The 23023-nt window shown below is 43.8% G+C and overlaps 1 protein-coding gene across 2 annotated transcripts in view; it reads right to left on the bottom strand.

The window, feature by feature from the left end:
* flncb (filamin C, gamma b (actin binding protein 280)) overlaps window positions 1-19468 on the bottom strand; it is a 75928-nt gene extending 56460 nt beyond the window's left edge. For both annotated transcript variants that reach the window (XM_080207525.1, XM_080207526.1), the window contains exons 1-4: window positions 18960-19468; window positions 4280-4528; window positions 974-1071; window positions 554-701 (exon numbers count right to left, since the gene is read on the bottom strand). In XM_080207525.1, the coding sequence (XP_080063651.1) occupies window positions 554-701; window positions 974-1071; window positions 4280-4528; window positions 18960-19296 (832 nt within the window). In that variant the 5' untranslated portion in view covers window positions 19297-19468. The remainder of the gene's footprint in view (window positions 1-553; window positions 702-973; window positions 1072-4279; window positions 4529-18959) is intronic.
* Between the last annotated feature and the right edge of the window lie 3555 nt (window positions 19469-23023).

Below are 23023 nucleotides of genomic sequence, written 5' to 3'. Positions count from 1 at the left end.
TTGACCTAGCAGCAGATGGCCTCCAGGTGGTGGTGCTCCCATGTGTCACCTGCCCTTGTCCTTCTCAAAAAGGTAATGGATGTGGGGTTAGAAGGTGCTATCTAAAAAGTCTTGGTTAGTTTCTGTAGTGCATCTTGTGGATGATACAACACTGCTGTTGTGTGTTGGTAGTGGACGGACTAAATATTTGTGGAAGAGGTGCCAATCAAATGGACTTGCTTTGTCCTGGGTGGTATTGAGCTAGTGTTTTCGGAGCTGCATTCATCCAGCAATGGGAGGACAGTCCATCACGATCCTGACATGTACCTTGTAGATGGGGCAAGCTTTGGGGAATCAAGAGGCAAATTACTTTTAGACTGTGATCTGCTCTTGTAATCAAAGTATTTATTTGGAAAAGGATCAATTGTAATTTTTAATCTGATTTAATTTGAGATAGATAGATTTTTGTATACTATGATAACTCCACGCACGATGTTACCTCAAGTCACAAAGCAGCCGTAATTTCATTGAATGTATGAACAGGAAGTAAATAATCAATTCCCTCATTCTTTACCTGGGCCATAAGCACGAGCTTTCTTGGGGTTAATTTTGGTCCTGAGGGGGGCACCAGGCTTGAGCTTTGCCTTGGGGAACTGGGAGAGGTAGGTCATCACTGAATGCTCATCCACATTGGGGTCCACAATTTCCTCAGGGGCAATCACCTGCAGAAGGGGGCAAGAGACAGGAATGAGAGAGAATCAGGAACCAGAGCAGAGTGACTGATTGTTGTGACAATAAAGGAGTAAGAGTGAGCATGAAGATTTGAAGAGTGAAAACAGCAGCAAGCAAGGAGACAACAGCTCAAATTCACCAACGCAAACATTCTTAATCTTACAATGGACCAAGATATAGTCATGAGTGATAAGTTCCACTGAGTCTGCTCCACAGAACTAGCTGTACCTACATTAGATACCAGAAGAATGCTGACACTCACCTGAGGAACTCCCAGCCAATCATCAGCCTGCTGCATGGCCTCCCTGGCATTGTCCACAGGTTGGTTTGGGTCCCAGTCCAGCCAGTCAGGACACAAACCTGTGAGCACAACAAAAAAATTTTCAAACAAGGAGCAGAGAAACATGTAGGGTCCTTAGTACAAAGTCTGGAAAATGCACATGCTGAGGCTGTCAGGGAACTGCCTCCCACATTGTAGCTCATTCCCAGTAAAGGGCAAGATAAAGCCACCATATTTCCAGATAGAAGTCTCACTACATCAGCTTAAAGTCCAGGTTTATTTGGAATAACTCACCCGAGGAAGGAGCAGCAATCCAAAAGCTTGTGATTCCAAATAAACTTGGTGTTGAGAGACTTCTGACTGTGCCCACCCCAGTCCAACATCAGCATCGCCACATCATAAACCCAGATGACTGTTTTCCCCTTTTGAGAAGGGGAGCTGATTTAACTCCCTCAGGCAAGGTCAAGAAAGTGAATTTTCATGAAAAACTTCAGCCAGTTTAAAAATTGAACTGTTGACGTCACTCTGCATCACAAACCAGCTGTCCAGCCAACTGAGTTAACTGATTCTTCAGTACTGCCAACCCCAGTATGTCCCTGATGGTATGGCATTGTATTCCCCAGCCACACTGCCCCCCCCAAACTGTGCAGCACTCTCCCCATACTGCTCTTCTGACAGTGCAGCATTCTCTCTTTAGAAGTGCTTCCTCAATGCTGGCAAGTGTTAACTCAGGTTTGTGGGTTCAGGTCTGAAGTGGGACATGAATTCTCAAATGCCTCTCTCAGCCAAGTGCCATAGGTTCACAATTTGTCAAAAATCAAGGGCAGTTTTATAATCCAACAGACCAAGATCAGAATTGCCCATAACTAATCAACAATACAACCTTGGGTTGGAAATCAGGAAACACTGTTTAGTCAAGGGTTAGCACAGAGTGCTCCCTACTCTGACTTTAGATAAATGAGCAGGGGGCCCATGCTAAGTATCAACTTGGAAGTCCCAACTGCACAATGCATACTGGATTGACAGACCTACACAAAAAAGCTGAAAACACCAGCCCCTGCTTTAAGCTCTATAACATCTGGTTCTATTTATCTCAGATTGTAGAAGGATCTATTAAAATCATCTCAATACCACCAATTTATAAAAAGCTTTCAAATCCACACCTCCTGACTTTAACTCATAGCAGTTACCTGTACCCTGGTCAGCATAGCTCTATCACCAACAGCACCTACACAGTACTACTTCCCATACACAGTGGGAGAGAGAAAAAAAAATCAGTGCCCAGAGCAATACCAAGTAAGCCACAACTCAGCACAAGGACTGAGACGGTGGGACATTGCCATGCCATGCCATGCACAAGTTTGTTTCCCCAGCTGTAACCACTCCCCTCCCACCAAAACCACCCAGCTGCCCATACCATTCCACTATCCCACCCAATTGTCTGCATCTACCTAAACCCCTAACCTCACTCCACCCATAACCACACACACCCAGCCTGACCCACATTCCTTATCTCCCTGCATGGACACACATTTGATCAGTCTTGGACCACATTGGGATCATCCATTTTAGTGTTTTGCCTCAACTAATTCTACAAAGCAATTATAGCATGGTGATTCAACAGGCAGCCTTGCTCACCATCTAGGAAGCACTAATTAATAGCTTTGATGTAAAGGAGCTCTTTAGGTGATCATAACAGAATTTTATGTTAAGTTTGAAAGTGATATAGTTCATTATGAAATTTGGGTCTTGAATATAAGAAACCATGAAGTTATGTGGCACAAGTTGGTTAAAGTGGATTGGGAAAATGCTAAAAATGAAGGTAGACAGGCAGCAGCAAGTACTTAAAGAAGCAATACATTGTACGTTTATTATAGACCTTCTTCTAAAGCACCAAAGGAAAAAAATGAATCAACTGTGACCAGTAAGTTAAGATTTCATTAGATCAAGAGAAGTAGCTTATAAAGATTGCTAGAAAAAGAAAAGTGATAAGCCCAAAGATTGGAAGCAGTTTAGATCCAACCAAGGAGGAGGACTAAGAAATTGATAAAAGGGGGAAATAAAAAAAATTACAAGCTAAAGAGAACCATGCATGTGGACTGTAAAACTTGTAGCACAAAGGTCTGGCACATAAAGGGTTAATATTAGACTGAGTACAGTGCAGCCCAGTGATGTAAGACAGTACATGACCTGCACCTAGGGATTAGTGTAGTTTTGGACACAGCAATCATGGAGATAGCTTCTAACTTGATTTTACTGTAGTTTCTAGCAGTTAATAAATACTTATTGTAGAACTACCTCAGACTGTAATGTTGTAAGACCTCCTGATCTATGTCCAGTACAAGAAAAGGAAAAGATTTGCAAAGACAAATGTAGGTCATTACTGGCAATAGATAGAATTTACAGGGAAATGGCAAAAAAACAAAACCATTACTTTGAGGAAGATACAGAAAATCTCCCAGAAATATTAGGCAAAGGGGCTTGTGAAAATAATAAACAGGAAGAAACTAGCAATGAGAGTTGTACTCAAAAAGTTAATTGGATTGAAGATTGATGAATCCCCTGGAACTGGTGAACTACATTCTAGAGTGTTGGAGGAGGTGGCTGTCCAGATACTGACTGCATTGGTAGTTATCTTTCAAAATTCCATAGATTCTGGAAAGGTTTCTGCAGATTGGGAAGTAGCAATTGTAACCCCATTTTTCAAGAACTAAAGGCCTATTAATTTGATGTCAGTAGCTGGGAATATATTAGAATCTATTATAAAGCATATGACAACTGGACAGTTAGAAAATAAAGTGACTGGGTAGAGTCAACATGAATTATGAAAGAAATTATTTTTGACAAGCTTGGAGATCTTTGAGGCTACTTATAGCAAAAACTAACCAGTGGATGTGATGTACATGGATTTTCAGACAGCTTTTGGTAAGATGCTATATACAGATGGTTGGTAAACAAAATTAGAGCAAAAGGGATTGGAGATAATACACTGGTGCGGATTGAGAATTGATCAAGAGACAAAAAGCAGAGCAAGAATAAATGGATCATTCTCAAGATGGCAGGTGGTTATTAGTGGGGTGCCACAAGGATCAATGCCAGGGTCACAGCTATTCACAATGTGTCAACTCTCAAACATCTGTATAAAACCCACACTGAATTTGGCTCTACATTTAAACATACTCATGATTCTGGCACCCAAACAGGCAGTTGACCTTCCTAACACCCCCATATTGATTATGCCAGCAGCCTTGCTATGCCTCCTCCCTCTCTATAACCTCAATCACTTACCTGGAGCACAGTTGTCGACCAATGCCCCCAGTGCTTTGCCATCCTGCCAATCACGGTTAAAGTTGGTGATCGGAAGTTGTGGAATTTTGTTCTGGATCCATCCCAGCAACCTCTGCTTGGGCGTCTGCTTCTTGACATCTTCATCATCCTCATCCTCCCACATGGGCATGGAGATTGAGTAATGGAGGATCAAGGTCCAGATCAGACCCAAAATCAGCTTCAGATTCCCATCCACAATGGCTTTGCTGTCTGAACAAATGGAGAAATACATGGATTAGAAAACAACAACAACTTCCATATTGATGTTGCCTAAATACAAGACAGCATCAGTCCTTTGCAATTCAAGATACAGGCAGAAGGAGTTAGCAAAGGGTACCGAAGCTGCAACGAAAATAAATTTTCTGTACATGGAAAGGGGTTGGGGACAGTTCACAAGACAGTGGAAAGCTGCAATTACTGAAGGGTCATCAAGGTTGCCAACCCTCCTGAATTGGCCCAGAATCTCCAACAATCGACAAATCATTTTCCGGGTTGAAGACAGTCAAGCATAATCCAAGTGAGTAACAAGTCTCTTTCTTTGCAACTGGCATAGGAAGACAATTTATCATACATCACATGGATGATGTGTTGGCTAATGAATGGCTGGAGCATGGGGGCAAGTATATGCTGAAACCACAGAATACATTTAATCATAGTTAGCAACCCTAGGGATCATCAATGCAAGCACTACAAGCAGACGGGTAGGAGGCACGTTCAAGCACAAACAGGCAGCAGGTAGAACCTGCATCAGGGGTTTAAGTTGAGAGCTGCAAGATGATTTGGTCATATGCTACCAAGACATTAATTGCCTCGCACAGGCCACGTAAACTGTAGTATAATGGACTCTACCTCACCCAATCCATGCCGCACAAGCCCTGAGTGTCAGAGGGAGCTTTACTCTATACCCAACACATTATTTAATCAGTTCTGGGAATGTTTAGGGATGTTGCAGAGAGTTTTATTCTGTATCAGATCCTATCCTATACCTGGTTTATGTGGACAGGACTGAGCAGAACTCCCATCCCCAGCTATCTGGGTGTTGTTTACAGGAAAAATACAGCCTTGACCCTCATGAAACAGGAAGTGTACTGAGCAGTGGCCTCTCGTAGCCTGATCAAAACAAGGGCTGGTGACCCCTCCCCATGAGTAATTCTCTCCCCGTGTGAGGAATATCAGCCCAGCTGTTAGAGCAATCACTCTTGCTCATCTGGAGATTTACTGGATGGAGGCCACAGCCAGTGATTTTGCACTGCAAAATGTTCCAGTATATCCAAGGGAGCAAACCCTGGTAATTTCAGAGCTTGTGTTTCCCTCCCCATTTCAGTATGCAGATATCAGAGGGATTACCTCCCCATGCAGGAGGTGTTGGTGCTGAGCAAAGCTCCCGATGAGCCCCCACTACTGTCACTGAAAGCAATAGTGCCGTCAGAAATTCCACAATCAAGAAAAACTTCAGTAACGCAATTTTCCACAGCTCCTTTGCATGGATCATCTCCTGAATTAACACTCACTTCCAACACAGCTCCCCTTCACCCCCTGCTGCACAAATACAATTCCCCCACCACCACCTACGTACACAACTTATGAGGAGGCCTCCTTCTCCCTCAATCCTTTATCTGGGAGTAAAGTTTATTTATTAGTGTCACAAGCAGGCTTATATTAACAATGCAATGAAGGTACTGTGAAAAATCCCCAAATTGCCACACTCTGGCACCTGTTTGGGTACACAGAGGGAGAATTTAGCATGGCATCTAACCAACACATCTTTTGGAGGAGTCATGAACAGAGAGGATGGGAAAGGGGGTCACACCAACACTTATTGGAACTGTGCCCAGTCTTTGTTCACTTTCTATACCAGAGCAATTCTTATTGTAGTAACGTGGCCTCTTTAAAGGTGCAAACCTTTGCAGGCCATGTGATTGGACTGACTGCTCCACAGGGTCCAGCCCAATCACGAATGAGGGCAAGCTTAGCTGGAAGCTAGAGCTGTTTGTTGAGAAGTTGAGAACTGGAGGCAACATACAAAAAGGATGCATTATTTCTATGTGACTAACATGATCACTACGGAGGAAGACCAAAAAGGTCTGTGGCCCACAAACTTACAACTTAGTGAGGAACCTAACATCGCCTGAAACTCCAAACAAAGTCTTTTGATCAGTCTCATTACCTGATCAAAGACCATTTTAAACCTGGGGTTCAATTATCATGTTGAGGTACAAGTTTCATTCAGCTGTGGAAGAACCAGTCTGAGCGTGTGTCTAGATTGAAATATTCAGCAGAACATTGTGAATCCAGCCCAGCTTTTGGGGAGCTGTTAAGAGAAGCAGCTGCTGGCTGAAAACAAAATCTGAAAAAAGCCAGTGATGGTTCAGGCAATTGAATGTGCTGAGCAAGGTGCAAGTGAATTACAAGGCGTGCCCAATGAGATGAACCATTTATGGTGGGAAAAGACTGTCCCAGTGAGGGTGCACACATTAAGAAGTCTCTCAACACCAGGTTTAAAGTCCAACAGATTTATTTGGTAGCCAAACACCACTAGTAGTTTAAACCTGGTGTTGAGAGACTTCTTAATGTGTGCACCCCAGCCCAATGCCGGCATCTCCACAGTGAGAGAGTGCAGCAGAGCCCAAGAAAGCAGTACAGAACCAGGGATGGAAACATGTTTTCAGAATGACAACAGCACTCCCAGGAAACTTGCCAGTGCAAAAATTATGTTTTCAATGCAAGAACCATTTGCAGATTTGATGCAGGGTAAAGCATGCATGACAAAGGTGCAAAAAGAAAAAAGTCAGTTAAAGTAATTTCATTAAAACAGCTGACTGCAGAACCCTACAAAGAGGTCCAAAGCCTATACTTTAAAACCAGGTCCAATTCATCAAGGCACCTATCAAGACGCTATCAAGATAGTCCTGATGGTCAACAGCAGATTTCTAAAGATGGAGGTTAACAATGGAGCTGCAGTCACAGCATAAGTGAACAAGCATTCAGATACCTCCAGAAAGATCTGCAACCCTTGAGGTGGAGTCTTTCAGAAGCCATTTTATCTACCTATAAAAAGAGAGAGATGCTGAAGACAGTAGGGTCAGTTGCAATAACGGCATTCTACAGGAACACACTGCACAGTTACCAGTTCCAGTGATTGAGGGTCACAGACCTTCTCTCCTGGATCAAGATTGGTTGAAAACATAAAAAATTGGATTGGCTGGAGATGTTGAATATTCAGGATGGAGGCTTTCCAGTGCTCCTGAGCAGGTATTCAGAGGTTTTCCAGAAAGAACTGGGGCAAATAAGAGGCTAAAGCCAAAATATGTTTGAAACCCAAAGCTATGCCTAAATTTGTTCAAGCCTGCCCAGTGCCTTATGCACTTGATCATAAAGTGGGAGTGGAGTTAGAAAGACTGGAAAATTTGGGTCTCATTAAACCTGTATGGTTCTGAATAGGCTATCCCCATAGTTCTTATTTTGAAGCCAGATGGCACTGCAAGAATCTGTGGGGACTAAAAGTTAGCTGTAAACCACAAAGCCCAAATAGATCAATACCCTATTCAGAGGATAGAGGACCTCTATGCTAAATTAGCAAGAAGCTTCAAGTACACCAAGTTACATCTTAGTCAAGCATACCAGCAGCTGGAGCTGAATGAACACTCCCAAATGTTGGTCACCATTAACACCCATAAAGTTCTCAGTACACATGCCTGTCATTTGGAGGTCTCATTGGCCTGTGCCATTTTCTAGTGTACAAGGAAAGCTTGGGGCATCCACAAAATGGGAGTGTACTTGGATGATGTCCTAATCACTGGAACATCCCAAGGAGCACAAGGCAAACATAGAAGAGATCTATAAAGAGTTAAAGAAGCAACATTCACTTAATGAGAGAAATACACTTCCAGGCAGATGAGGTTACTACCTCAGATGCCAAGGGTTTGTATCACCTATAGGTGAAGATAAAAGCCATGAAAGTACCAGAGCCTAGGAATGCAACAGAGTTAAAATCATTCCTAGGGGTGGTAAATTATGGGAGATTCCTCCAGAATATGTCTGTGACTTTGGCCCCATTGCACCAACTTCTGAAGAAGCATCAAGAATGGGGATGGGGAGAAACACAGAGGCATTTGCTAAATGCAAGCTTTGCAGTCCTCAACACTTTGTACATTCTCCCTGTGTCTGCATGGGTTTCCTCCAGGTACTCTAGTTTCCTCCAAAGATGTGCAGATTAGGTGGATTGGCCATGCTAAATTGCCCCTTAGTATCAGGGGGCTAGCTAAGTGCATGGGGACAAAACAGAATGAAAGAAATGGTCAGCAATGCCTGAGTTGTCATTATTGCCACCAGCAAATATGCATCTGCAGAAGCAGCCAGGCCAGCCTTGGTCATGGTTGCCCTTATACTCCATTGAACTATTTATGGGACATGTTCCTCTCAAGATGTCCAGCTAAAAGAGTACAGTGGCTACAGCACCAACAGATTGAGTGCCATCCATCCATAGCATCCCTGAGGTCTTAGTGTCTGACAATAGTACAGCATTTACAGCTGAGGAGTTCTGCTAATCTAATGTCAAATTATATTCACCATGTTCAGTCAGGACTTACCACCCAGCCTCGAATGGCTTGGCAGAGTGAGCCATACAAACATTTAAAGCTTCTACGAAAATGCAAGTTCAGAGGCCACTGACTTTAAGCTTGGCACATTTCTTGTTACTGTATAACAGTACACTGAACGTTACTGAAGCGTTTATATCAGCTGAATTATTAATGGGATTATGCCTATGAACCTGCTTGGATTTAGTATTTCCAAATTTGTCAGGAAAGGTGGAGGCTAGGCAACTCTTCCAGAAGGAAGAGAGTATACAAGGTCAACAACCTAGTAATGGCAAGAAATTTATGGTGGTGGAACAGCCTGGGCTTCAAAAAGAATGGGAGCAGTTTCACGTGTTGTGAAAATACAAAGTCACCCTGTGAAAAAACATGTGGATAATTTGAGGAAAAGAGCAGGGCCTAATCCTGGGAACCAACGAGTGTCCTGCTAAATCAGGGATAGCTGCGACTTTTGTTGAGCCCAGGAAGCCTCTGGCTTCAGTAGCCAAGAAGGAAAAGTCAACACCATGTTGATGAATAGGGATCATCAATTGCTGGAGTATCGTGTTGAGTTGCAGTATTCTGCAAGCATCCAGAAGTCTCAGGACCAACTAACTTTGTGAATGGATTTTCCTTTAGTGTCACTATTATGACATGGTGTTTGTTTGTGTGTGTGAAATGGTGCTTCTTGTTTTCATTTATAGGTGGACAAGTTGGGGGGGCAGGGAAAAAAGGAGAGAGTGGAATGTGGTAAAGTGGCCCCTTTAAGGGGCAATCCTTTGCAGGCCACATGATCAGGCCCACCCTGTGGGAGCCATATTGAGTCACCTCCAAATATACTACACTTACTCATCTCCATTCCCAAATAAAGGCTGGCATTGGCGAGAAAGGCAGAGCAACTGTTACATTTGCTGTAAAACATTCTGCACAGATAGAAGATGATGTAAAACCCAATCTATTTGTTCAGACACAAACTAGTTCATTTGGTTCCTTCATACTGTCCAATGAGAAGATTTAGAAAACTCCTCAATGTTCTCTCTCCAATAACCAAAATCAGCAGTAAACCTGTCCAGTTACACAGAGTAACCTCACTCTGAATAAACAGTGATTCTGTACAGTTAGTGATGAATGCTTTGTGGAATTATGCAGCACAGGAGGTCATTCATCCTATTGTGCCTGGGCCAATTTTTCTAAAAAAAGAAAGGAGCTATTCAATTATCCCACTCCCTATTCCTTCCCCAAAGTTCAGTAATGTTTTTCCTTTCAACCATTTTTCCAGTTCTCTTTTGAACATTATCAAATCTGCTTTCACCACCCTTTCAGACAGTACATTCCAGATTCCAACAACTGTGTAAAAATAATTTCCACATGACATCTCTAGTTCTTTTGCCAAAACCATTCATGATTTTTAATAACTCAATCTTCTGTACTCTATGCATCTATTAATAAAGTCAAGGGTTCCTATTGCTTTTTAAAAAAACCTTCCTAACTTGTCTTCCATCTTCAAAGCCATGTGTGCAAACACTGAGGTCTGTCCTTGCACCTCCTTTAAACTTGTACCAATTAGTTCATATTGGCTTACATTTTGGTGGAAGAATGATGAATCTGCCACATGTCTATTATTTATCTGCCAAGTGTCAGTATTTATCCTCCTGAAGTCTGTTACTACTCACTTCATTGTTTACTACAATTTTGACTTTCCATATTATCTGTAAAGTTTGAACCCAGGTCCAGGTCATTCATACATCAAAAATCAGCAGATCCAAATACTGACCCCTGGGAAATGCCATTGAAACTTGACCTTGACCTTAAATCTAAAATCGACTATGTTATGAGCTGATTTTGTTTCCCTACATCAATCCTGTGGGCATTAATTTTTCTACAAAATCGTTTTTTGAACAACCATAGATATACTATCCATTACTTCAAAAACAAAATCCTCAAATTAGTCAAACACAATTTGCCTTTAGCAAATCCATGTTGATTTTTATTCATTAGCCCAAAATTACAGAGTAACCCAGAGTCTGAGAAACAAGCTGTTGTTCAGGAGGGGCAGTGATGCAAAGAATGAAAGGTGGGTGTTGCTTGCTTGGGTTCCAAACTAATGGAGCTGCTCACAAAGCAACTGATTGTTGACACTTGGATCAAGTGCAATGCCCTGGCCTTAAACAGAGGAAAGAGACAATGCTTTAAGCTATAACTAAACTATGACAGGTGTGAGGGAGAAGTTCCAGTGGCTTCTGGAAACTATCAGAATTTGGTATTAAGTGACCTAAAGATGACATCATATTCCAAACACTCAAATTTCTAACTCACTGCCTCCTAAAGACTAAGAGTTCCCTGCTTCTCTCATTTATCAATTATGATTCAGTTAATAGCACACACTAGCCTCTCAATCCCAAGGCTGCCAGTTCACGACCCACTACAGAGACACAAACTCAAAAATCCAGGCTGATGTTCCAATGCCATATTGAGGGAACATGCACTGCTGGAGGTGCCATCTTTTAGATGCAACAGTAAACTGGAGCCATAACTGCCTCACAGATGGAACATAGAAAGAAAATCCCACCACATTGTTTAAGAGGAGCAGAGAAGTTACTGCCACTTTCCTGGCCAATATTTATCCCTCAATCAACATCACAAAATTAAAAAGAAACATGACTTGATCATTATTAAAACATTGCTGTTTGTGGGAGTTTGCTGAGCACATTAGCTGCTGTGTCTTCTACAGAAATGACTATAAAAGAAAAAAAAAGTTTAATTGACTGAAGTGCATTACGTGCTTGGCCATACTAAATTCTCCCACCGTGTATCCGACCAGGCACCAGAATGTGGCGACTAGGGGATTTTCACAGTAACTTCAGTGTAAACATACTTGAGACACTAATAAATAAAAAGTACTTCGAAAAGTTGGGTGATCTTGAAAGGCATTGTATAAAATGCTTTCCATCTGTGTCCCTCAATTACTCCCCTATCTGAACATTTACCACCACATTTAAAAGAATCTGCACTTTAACACCCATGTAGACTGAGGGTGCAGTTGTATCTTTACAAAGTGCTCACAGCACCAAAACAGTTCATGCAGTCCAAGCTGTCCATTTCACACATGCTCCCCCTACCTCTCTCCATCTCACCAACATATCCTTCATGTATTTATCTATTTCACCTTGAATGCAACTATTCTATTCAACTCAAACTATTCCTTGTGGTAGCAACTTTCACATTCCAACCATGTTCTGGTTAAAGAAGTTTCTTCCGAATTCCCCACTGGCCATCCTATATTTTGATGAAAGAACATTGACCTGAAATGTTACGTATTCCTCTCTCCACACTTGCTGCCAGACCTGAGTATTCACAGTAATTTTATGTTTTGGCCCCTAATTTTGGTGGAAACATCTCTACATCTATCCTATCACTTCATAATATTAAAGAACATCTATCACGTCACCCTTCAATCTTTCCTTTATAGAAAAAAAATTCCATACTACTCAGTCTTTCCTGATAGAGATAACCTCGCAGTTCTAGTATCATTCCAATAACATTTTTCTTGCACCTTCTCCAGGGTTGTTACATCATTTGGGTGCTAGATATTTCCATGAAACTCACTTGGAGCATCACAAACTAGAGGCAGTGCTCGACAGACTGGAGGGACTGATTGTGGACAAGTCACCAGGACCGGATGGAATGCATCCGAGGGTTCTGAAAGAAATGGCGGAGGTGATAGTGGATGCCTTGGTGGTTATTTTCCAAACGTCGCTGGATTCCGGGGAAGTGCTGGAAGTTTGGAAAGTGGCTAATGTTACGCCGTTGTTTAAGAAGGGTGCCAGGCAAAAGGCAGGGAATTATAGGCCGGTTAGTTAACGTCTGTTGTAGGTAAAATGTTAGAATCCGTCATCAAGGAGGAAATAGCGAGGCATCTTGAGGGGAATTGCTTAATAGAGCAGACGCAGCACAGTTTCGTTAAGGGGAAGTCATGTCTGACAAATTTATTGGAGTTCTATGAGGATGTGTCTAGGGCAGTGGATAGAGGAGAGCCGGTGGATGTGGTCTTTCTTGATTTTCAGAAGGCGTTTGACAAGGTACCTCACAAGAGGTTATTGCAGAAGGTAAGGGGGCATGGAGTTGGGGGGGGGGTAGGGTGTTAGTGTGGATAGAGGATTGGTTGTCAAATAGGAGACAGAGTGGGGGTTAATGGGTGCTATTCGGATTGGTGGTTGGTGACTAGTGGAGTGCCCCAGGGGTCGGTGCTGGGGCCTCAGCTATTTACCATTTACATAGATGATCTGGAGGAGGGAACCGAGTGTATGGTGTCAAAATTTGCTGATGACACCAAGATTGGTGGAACGGCAAATTGCGCGGAGGGTGTGGAGTGTCTACAGAAGGATCTAGATAGGCTGGGCAAATGGAATTTAATGTTGGCAAGTGCGAGGTGGTCCACTTTGGTAGGAAGAATGGTAGGAAGGACTATTACTTACGGGGCGAAAAACTGCAGCAGGCGACGATGCAGAGGGACCTCGGGGTCCTTGTGCATGAGTTGCAAAAACCCAGCCTGCAGGTGCAGCAGGTGGTCAGGAAGGCTAATGGGATGTTGGCCTTCATAGCGAGGGGGATTGAATATAAAAGTAGGGAGGTCTTGCTGCAGCTGTATAGGGCATTGGTGAGGCCGCAGCTGGAGTACTGTGTGCAGTTTTGGTCGCCGCACTTACGCAAGGATATTTTGGCCTTGGAGGGAGTGCAGAAGAGGTTTACTAGGCTGATACCGGAGTTGAGGGGGTTGAGCTATGAGGAGAGGCTGAATAAACTAGGCTTGTACTTGTTAGAGTTTAGAAGAACGAGGGGAGATCTCATTGAGACGTATAAGATGATGAATGGGATGGATAGGATAGAGGTGGAGAGGCTCTTCCCGCTCAAAGGACAGTAGGACTAGGGGGCACAGCCTCAAGATTTGGGGGGGGGGGGGGGGGGGGGGCAGTTTAGAACGGAGTTGAGGAGGAACTTCTTCACTCAAAGGGTGGTGAATCTCTGGAATTCTCTGCCTGTTGAGGTGGCGGAGGCTGCCTCGCAAAATATTTTTATGACTCGGGTTGATGGGTTTTTGATAAGCGAGGGGATTAAGGGTTATGGGGAGAGGGCGGGAATGTGGAACTGAGACACGACAGATCAGCCATGATCTTATTGAATGGCGGGGCAGGCTCGAAGGGCTGGATGGCCTACTCCTGCTCCTATTTCTTATGTTCTTAACTCCAATATACATCACTTTTTACTTTATTTCTCCCAGCAGTTCAGCTGAGTTAGCTAATCTTGAGCAGGCCTGAAATATACCATAAATGGCAGAACCCTTAGGAACATTAACAGAGAGATCTGGGTGTGAGATCCACAATTCCCTAAAAGTGGCAACACAGGTGGCCAAGGAGATTAAGAATGCATATGGCATGCTTGCCTTCAGCCAGGGCACTGAATACAGAAGTTATGAAATCATATTGCAGTTATACAAAACCTTGGTTAGACCCCATTTGGAGCATTGGTGACCAGAATGGCACACACATTACTAGAAGGACATGGAAGTTTAGATGAGAGAGCAAAGAAGGTTTACTGGGATGTTGCCTGTCTCAAGGCTGTTGGTTAATAGAAGAGGTTGAATAAACTAGGATTGTTTTCACTGGAAAGACGGAGGCAGAAGAGACACCTTAGAGGTCTACAAAATTATGAGGCATAGACAGGGTGGATAGTCAGAGGCTTTTTCCAAGGAATAACAATGTCAATTACAGGGGGCACAATTCGGAGGAGGAGGAGGAGGAGGAGGGGGGGGGGGGGGGGGGGGGGGGCGGAGTTTGAGGGAGATGTGCAAGGGAAGTTTTTCCATGCAGAGAGAGAGGTGGGTGCCTGGAACACACTGCCAGAGGGGGTGATGAAGCAGGCACATTATCAACATTTAATAGGCATTTGGATGTACATGAATAGGGAGGGAATAAAGGGATATGAACTGGGCAAGGGCAGAAGGATTTTTTTTTTTAAAGTTTAGCACAGGCTTGGAGGGCTGATGGGCCTGTTCTTGTGCTGTACTTTTTTTTGTGTAATAAGGTCTGGGTCTCCTGTGTCGAGAGATCCTGCCTCATGGTAGGCTACACAAGGGAAGGCGTTTGGTGCACAGCACCCAGTTTGGAATCCAAGACCTCCACTGACCTAAAAATGATCAGATCCAATACCCCACAATAAGTTCAGCTTTCCCAACCAATTGGTTCAGTCAATTCTGTCACAACACAGCAGACATGTGCATCAACATCAGGATGCAACAAGGACCTGAGAATTCACAACCATCCTTCAGGAATAAGGAAATAAATGATAGAGAGCAGAAGTGTTAGAGAACAAATGAGGGGAGCAAAGAGTCAGGTTGTCAGAGCAGAGTTCACCAGTTAAATCTTCACGTGAGGCGAAGTGATGGGGGTGAGGTAGAGGTGAGGACCAGCATGATAGACTGGAAGGTCAAATTCAATAAAGCACCAGAGCTTCTGGACATGACAACTGCCTCAGTATCAGACAGGAGCAGCAGAAAGCCAATAAATTCTCATTCAGGTGGCCTAAGAGTAAGAGAAAGTCCAACACCTAGCCACCACAACCCAAAGGTTTTGACCCAACACCTCCATGGTTGATTCATTGTTCAAGTAGGCCCAAATTACAAATGATTCCACTGTCTTCTGTAGGTGCTCTCAACTTTAAAGTCTAACCCTGCCTCACACACCAGACTGTATGTGCATCTATACACCAGTATAACACAACTTTAATACAGTTGTCTGGTGCAGTTATTGATGCTTCCCTATTCTATACTGAAGTTATTGCAATAAGCCAGTCAAGTCCTCAGGGAGACTTGGGTATCTGACAGCACAGTGTGATCTGAATCCAGCATTCAGACTCTAATGAGTATCAGGACAGGAAGAGAGCAAAGCGACATCGCAAGCTGTCAGACTCCAAGGTTATCACTGACACATTCCAGCCAGCTGCACAGCCAGCTGTATATAGCTCCCGAGCTCAGTTCATGGGGGAGGGGGATGGAGAGCAGTTTGGGACCGGTGTGACTTTGCAAATGTATGGGGAATATTCTGGAAGGGCAAGATGCATAACTATGACTGAGTAACTGGACCCCTCTTGGAGGACAGCTGGGGTCAGGGATAGCCTGGGTGCTACTGATAGAAATGACATTCTGACTCTCGGGGTAGAGGGAGGGGGAGGAAAGAGAATGAACTTGCTGCCAAATAAACTTGTGATGTTGGATTGATTGTAATTTAACACTAACGTTGATTGAATGATGGAACAATCTCCATAGACTGAATGGCCTATTCCACTTAGGGGTATTGAAGCAATTTGCAACTCTAGATCAAGGTTAAATGAGAAGCTCAGCCAGAGGTTTGAATCTGGAGACTCTTTGCGTTCGTGACAGTAACTCTCACTGCCTTAAGTTAGGATGTTAGGGTTCAAGTCTGACATCAGGGACATAGTAACGTATCAAATAAAAACAGTCAATCATCCAACAAAGCAGCTGGATTTAGACATTTGTGTTGATTGAACACCCTCAGAGCAGTGCCTTGCGTACAGCCAAATTTGAAGTCTAGCTTTCCAAAGGAGTACAGCATGCCTGGCAATTTCTATCTTGAAGAGTTGACTAACAGATCTCCTGTGTCCAAAAACCTAGTGCACCTGAATTCTGAGCTCATCCAGCAAGCAGAGTCCTGGGCCCCCAACACTACCATTCTGACACCAATTCCCCAGGGCACTCAACTGAAAATTACCAGAGGGGGCTGCAAGCAAGAGAGAGAGAGAGAGAGAGAGAGAGGGGTGTGATGCAGACGTAGAGAGAGGGAAAAGTACAAGGCAGGGGAGCAAAAGAATGCAAGGTCAAGAGACAGAGGGAGAAAGAGAGAAAATGCAAGGCAGAGACAGAGAGGGTTGGGTGGTTGGAAGAAGAAGAAAGCACCAGATGGAGAGAGAGAGAGAGAGAGTGAGTGTGACAAAAAAAATGCAGGGGGGGTGGGGGAAGAAAGGAGAAAAAAAATAGGTGCAAAGGTTTAGAGCTTAGGCAGCTGCAGGCACACTTACCATGGTGGAATGATTAAAATGGATACTGCAAAAGAGGCCACAATTGTAAGAACAGAGTTTGGAGGGTTTGTAATGTTGGAGAAATAGGGACAAGGGAAGAGAAAGGTAATAAAAAGGATTTGAAAATAAAATGCTGTCTTGCCATGAGCCAGAGTCAAGTCAGCAAGCACAGGGGTAATGTGAACAAGACTTGGTGCATGTCACAATACAGACAGCAGTGTTTTGCAGGATGGAAGACAGGAGGCTGGCCAGCAGAACATTGAAATAATGATAATAGTAACTGTAACAACGGTATGAATGCACTGAACTGGAGACAGGGGGTCTTACGAAGTTAGTAATGCACAGCTTGGTGATCAAGAGGATATGGGGTCTGACACCTAGACAAAAAGGATGGCTAGGTTGCAAACGGTCTGGTTTGGCCTCAAATCAATGATAGATTCATTACTTCTTCCCTTTCCCAAGCCCCTGTGTAGCCATGCTGGACATTTCTAGAATCTGTTTCTGCACCTGTTACAATTAACAACTGCATGACACACACACCCTGTCAGTCACACACTTGAGCCAATAATCTAAGCTAACATTGTGTTGTATTGCTGGGGTTGCCATCCTGCACATGAAACATTAGACTGTGGCCCATCTGCAGCTTCAACCTTGATGCTAAATATCCAGTGAAGGTTAAGGAATTGTCCCAGTGTCTTGTTTAACATTCATCTCTCAACCAATATTACCACAAATACACAAAGATTTGCATTGATAATCACCCTGTTCACATCCTCAGGACATTCAAGCGCTTTAAGGTAACAATGTTGCTGGAGAGCAGGAAACGATACAGCCAATTTGCAGAGCAAGATCCCTGAAATAACACTGATCAAATCCTTTTCGTGATGATAGTGGAACAATAGATACTGGTCTGACAAAACTTCCTTGCTTGTTTTTCAATAGTGCCTTGATTTATTTGCTAATGAAAAACTGTACCTACGATTGCACAGCACACTCCCGCGGCCCCCCTCCCCCCGCCAGAGCATAACACTCCTACAGCCCCTCCTGTTTCCTCCACCCCCCGCCAGAGCAGCACGCTCCCTCGGCCCTCCTGCCTCCCCGCCCCCCGTCTTCTCCCTCATTGGTGAGCATGTTCCTTAACCACTATCCTGGGATTATTAGCTGGATGAGCTTAAGGTCCTGGACTTAAAAAACTTTCTGCCTCAGGTGTTGAAAGAATCATTTCATTGCCTTTTGTGGCAATCTTGCTGGGGATAAAATGGCTGTTCCCTTCATCTATAAACACTGCCAAGTAATTCATTACAACTCAAGCACAGCTAGACATTACTGAGAGTTGTGATAAGGTTCTACATAAATAGAAATCAGACCTTAAGGTCAGTGTAACGTTCATAGAATCATAAAATGATATAACTTAAGTGGAGGCCATTTGGCCGATTATACTATGCCAGTACTTTGTTCGAGCAAGCCAGTTAATCACACTTTCCTGCTCTTTTGCTATAACCTCGCTAATGTTTCAACTCAATTATTTATTCAATTTCCTACTGAATTTTACCATTGAATCTATTTCCACGGCCCTGTAGTGCGGGACAGTTCACAGCTAATTCGCTGATCCAATGCTTCATGTCACTTCTAATTTCGTTGACAAATCGCCTTAAAAATCTGTTTTCTTTTCGTTACAACACCCCCCTGCCATTGGAAACAAATTTATCACCACACTCTTGGCCAAACCATCCAAAATATTGAACATCTTTCAAAAAAAAGTAACCAACCCAGAGAGAAGCACTAACTCCTCCCCTGCATCCCAGTCTCACTGACAACATGGGCAAGTTTGAGAGAGAGGGGGAAGCTGTGGAGTGAAGTTTTATTAATTTGAGACTTAGTTCTCTACAAGACTACGCTGCGCTCTCCGAGAAGTGGCAGGGGAGGCCACACGGGGGAGGTTTTGAAAGGCTGGGTGGGGTGGGTTTTGTTCCTACCGATGGAGACCAGTTTAATCCTCTCTCTATCCAGAAACTCCAGAGCCACCGACACGTTCTCTAGCTTCATCTGGCGAAAGTTGGGCCGTGAGTGGTACTTTCTGTACATCTTCTTCTGGCTCAGCACCTCCAGAAGTCCGATCAGCTTCAGCCCGTCGCTCAGATCTTTCTGCAGGTCCCCGATCCGCTTGTTCACACACTTGAGGTGCTCGTTGCACCAGCGGGTGAAGGTGTTCTGTTGGATTTTTTTCCAGGGCGCGTCCTCGGCCAGGTCCTTCTCGGTGGCCGGCATCTCTCCGTCCTCCTGGCCGTTAGCGGCCACTTCCTGCTGATCCATGAGCGCCTGCCTGCGTGAAACTTTAGTCCCAAACTTTCTGAGCGAGCCTCTGCCCCCGTTCAGCTGCGACTCTAATCCCGGTTCCTTCAACAACAAACTCTCTCAGCGTTGAGCTTCAGTCCAGAAGCTACTCTCCCCCTGGCTGTTCCTCGCCGAATGGCCGCACTCCCAGCCCCGCCGCACTTTTTAATGAGTGACGGCTGCTCCGGGCCCACGTCAGAGTGAAGGCTCGCCAGGAATCCCGAGGCCAATTCCATATAAACCCCGCACCGACTGCACTGCAGCCGAGCCGACCCCGCCCCGGGCTAATCATAGCTGCTCACTCAAACCTTCATTTAGCACCATCAGAGAGAGGACCGAGGGCACGAAGGGGTTAAGCTATTTTCCTCCTACCCCGTCCAAAGGGTTAACTCTCCCCCATGCCCGAGTTAGGGCAAATCATGTTCAACTAATTTGCTGGGGTTTCTTTGAAGAGATAACAGAGAGGGGTGATGAGGATAAATGCTCTTGATGTAGTGTACATGGACTTCCAAAAAGCATTTAATGTAGCGCTGCCTATTAGTCTTTTGAGCAAAGTTATAGCTCACCCAATAAAAGGGACCGTAGCAAAGCTGGCTGGAAGGACAGGAAACAGAGATTTGTGATTAATAGATGTTTTTCGAACTGGAGGAAAGTTTATAGCGGAGCTCCCCACAGGTCGGAGTTGGATCCTTGCTTTTCCTGGTATACGTTAATGATCTGGACCTTGTCGTACGGGCATAATTTCAAAATTTGCAGACAGTACAAAACTTGAAACATTGAGAATGGTGAGGAGGATTATGTAAAACTTCAGAAGGATATATACGCAAGTTGATGAAATGGGCAGATTGATGGTGGATGAAGGTGTAATGCAGAAAAGTGTGAACTGATTCATTTCCGTCAGAAAAATGTAGAGATAATATTTAACAAATGGTACAACCCTAAAGGGGAGCAGGAGAAAAGAGACTTAAGTATATATGTGCATAATTCAAGGTGACAGGACAAGTTAAGAGAGCAGTCAATAAAACATTATAAGGGCTTTATAGGGGCATAGAGTTATATTTGTTACACTTGGATAATACACTGGTTCAACCTCAGCTAGAGTACTGAGCCCAGTTCTGGGCACTAAAGTTTAGGAAAGATGTGAAAACATCAGAGAGTGCAGAAGAGATTCACAAGAATAGTTCCAGGGATGAGAAACCTCAGTTATGTAGACAGATTGAAGCAGTTGAGATTGTTTTCCTTGGAGAAGTTTGAGAGGAGATTTGATAGAAATATTCATAATTATGAGGGGGTTTAGACACAGTAGACAGGGGAAACCATTTTCACAGGTGGAAAGATCTAGAACGAGAGGGCACAGATTTAAGATAACTGGCTAAAGAAGGAATGAGGAGAAACATTTTCACGCATTAGGATCTGGAATATGCTGGCTGAGAGCTTCTTGGCAGTAGGATCAAAGTATTCAAGAAGAAATTGGATTATTATCTGAAAATAATGTGCAGGATTATAGGGAGAAGGGAGTAGATTAATTGTTCATTTGGAGAACTGGCGCAGACACAGTGGTCCAAATGGCTTCCTGTGTGCTGTAACAATTGCGAACTTTCCAGCCTTGGGTTAAAATGCCCCCTTTGCAGTGTATTCAGAGACACCCCTCCAGAAGGTGGGTTTAACCCTAGCCCCTCTCAACATATTCACATAGGATAACTCCACAGAGGAAGGGTTAAGATCACCCCACACTACATTCAGTTGGTTAACTTTCCAGAACATATTTGTGTTTTCACATCATAACCCCCAACACCACCCATGCATCTGCCCCCTCCTTTCGAAACAAATTGATTCCAGTAACAGAAAGTGACAGCAGGAGTTTTGGAGAGCAGCCCCTGCTCTACTGAGCTCAGTTGCTATTCCTGAATATCTTAGGGTCAGTGTCCAAATGAGAGTTCATTTTTACACACTTATTCCTGCCTCTACCCAAGAATAGCTGTACACATGTCCTCATTGATTGAATATAGCATGAGGCATCATTGCCAGGGGCCAGGCATCATCACTCAGCAATGTAACAACTCACTATTGAAAACTCCAATGATGCTGCCTTTCAGTGCATGAAAGTAATTAAATATGTTTTTCTCCATATCTTAAAGGTGCCTCACAATCATCAACCTCTGAAATAGTTGTGTGAGCTGTGTGTGACATTCCTTAGACCAATGCTGGGATGTATCATAATTGCCATTGCAGCTCTGGCTCCAAATTTGTGTCTGACTCATATATCTAGTGGCTTGGAAATCTAAAGTTTAGATCTGGGTTTGGCAGTGAATCTTTTGACTTAGACTGATATCCACATAAGACTCTGCTCTCTCACTCTCATTCATTTGTATTTCTTTCTCCTGTGCCAATTTTTCAGAGTGAATTTCCTGTTGATATCAGGGTGAATTTCCTGATATAATTGTGATAGATAGCCAGGTGATTTTCATATTTTAATTGGGGTGAATTTCCTATTATTATTTGGGTGATTGTCCTGTTATCTTTGATCTGCACTATTATCGAGTAAAACTCCTGTTAGAGGGCTGAATCTCCTGTGGTCTTTCAAATTAAATTCCTGTTATCGTCCATTAAAAGGAGACGTAACAAGCCTTCATTGCTTTTCTTGGTGACTTTTTGAAAAATGAGCAAACATTGCAACATTTTATCAATTTGAAATACGTATTTAATATTAAACCATTAAAGAGCAAAATACATTCCACTGAACACAGTCCCAACAATAAATGAACAGAGAATCTTATTATCTGACAGTAGAAAGGTACAGCAGGCAAACATTACCAAGGGCCCAGGACTCCCCAGCATCCAATTCGGAGGGGTTGGGGGGGGGGGGGGGGGGGGGGGTGCGCGGAGTGGTGTCGACAAAAGAGCAAGGATACCCAGGCGCACCATTTGACAGGGTGGAGGAGTGGATGTTGGACTTCCCAGGAACCCAACTCTGGGGTTGGCCAGAGGTTCCCTGGACCTCATTGCTATGCGATGTTGTGGGGAAGGTTAGTGGGGGGGGGGGGGGGGGGGGTGGTTTGTGACAGGACTCTCCCGTCTTGGGTGGGGATGGGGGGTATATTTCCCCAGAACCCATCTCTGGGGATGAAGTGGGTGCTGGGGGAGTGCAAGATTCTCCATAACCACAGCTCCAGGGCCAGGAAGTTTTGAGGCGATTGGTCATCAAGGCAATACCAGAATGCAGAGTACTGATTCTCATCATAACGGAAAGCCTCAATGAAGCAACATGGGAGAGTCAATAGAACTCTGCCAGCCTCCCTTCCTAGCTCAAGAATGTAGAATCTGGGTGCAAGGCCCAGACCAGCGTACAAATTAGGGGAAAAAAGATGATTTGAAAGAAAGACAAGCTGGTGCTTGACACAGTTCAGTCTCCTTGTTTCTCTTTTACTCCGATCTACACACAGAACAGCTGGCCACAAGCATGCCATGTTTGAATGACAGTGTCAGCAGATAAACTTTATCCATTACTACAATACAGAAGATAGGATAAGCCTCAAAAGCAAGTCCTCAATCCTGCACCTCACTTTACATTATTTTACAAAAACATCTTCTTTCATTTCTTCCTTACATTCAATATCGATGAAATTATTTGTAGGAATATTCACAGAACACATTATTGAAGAAAGATAACAGTTGAGTAAGTCAGTCATCAGAGATCAAAGAATAA

This window comes from Carcharhinus amblyrhynchos, chromosome 19 (genome assembly GCF_965287045.1).
Source record: "Carcharhinus amblyrhynchos chromosome 19, sCarAmb.v2.hapA, whole genome shotgun sequence".
NCBI classification, from domain to species: domain Eukaryota; kingdom Metazoa; phylum Chordata; class Chondrichthyes; order Carcharhiniformes; family Carcharhinidae; genus Carcharhinus; species Carcharhinus amblyrhynchos.
This window is presented reverse-complemented; position numbering and strand designations above follow the sequence as displayed.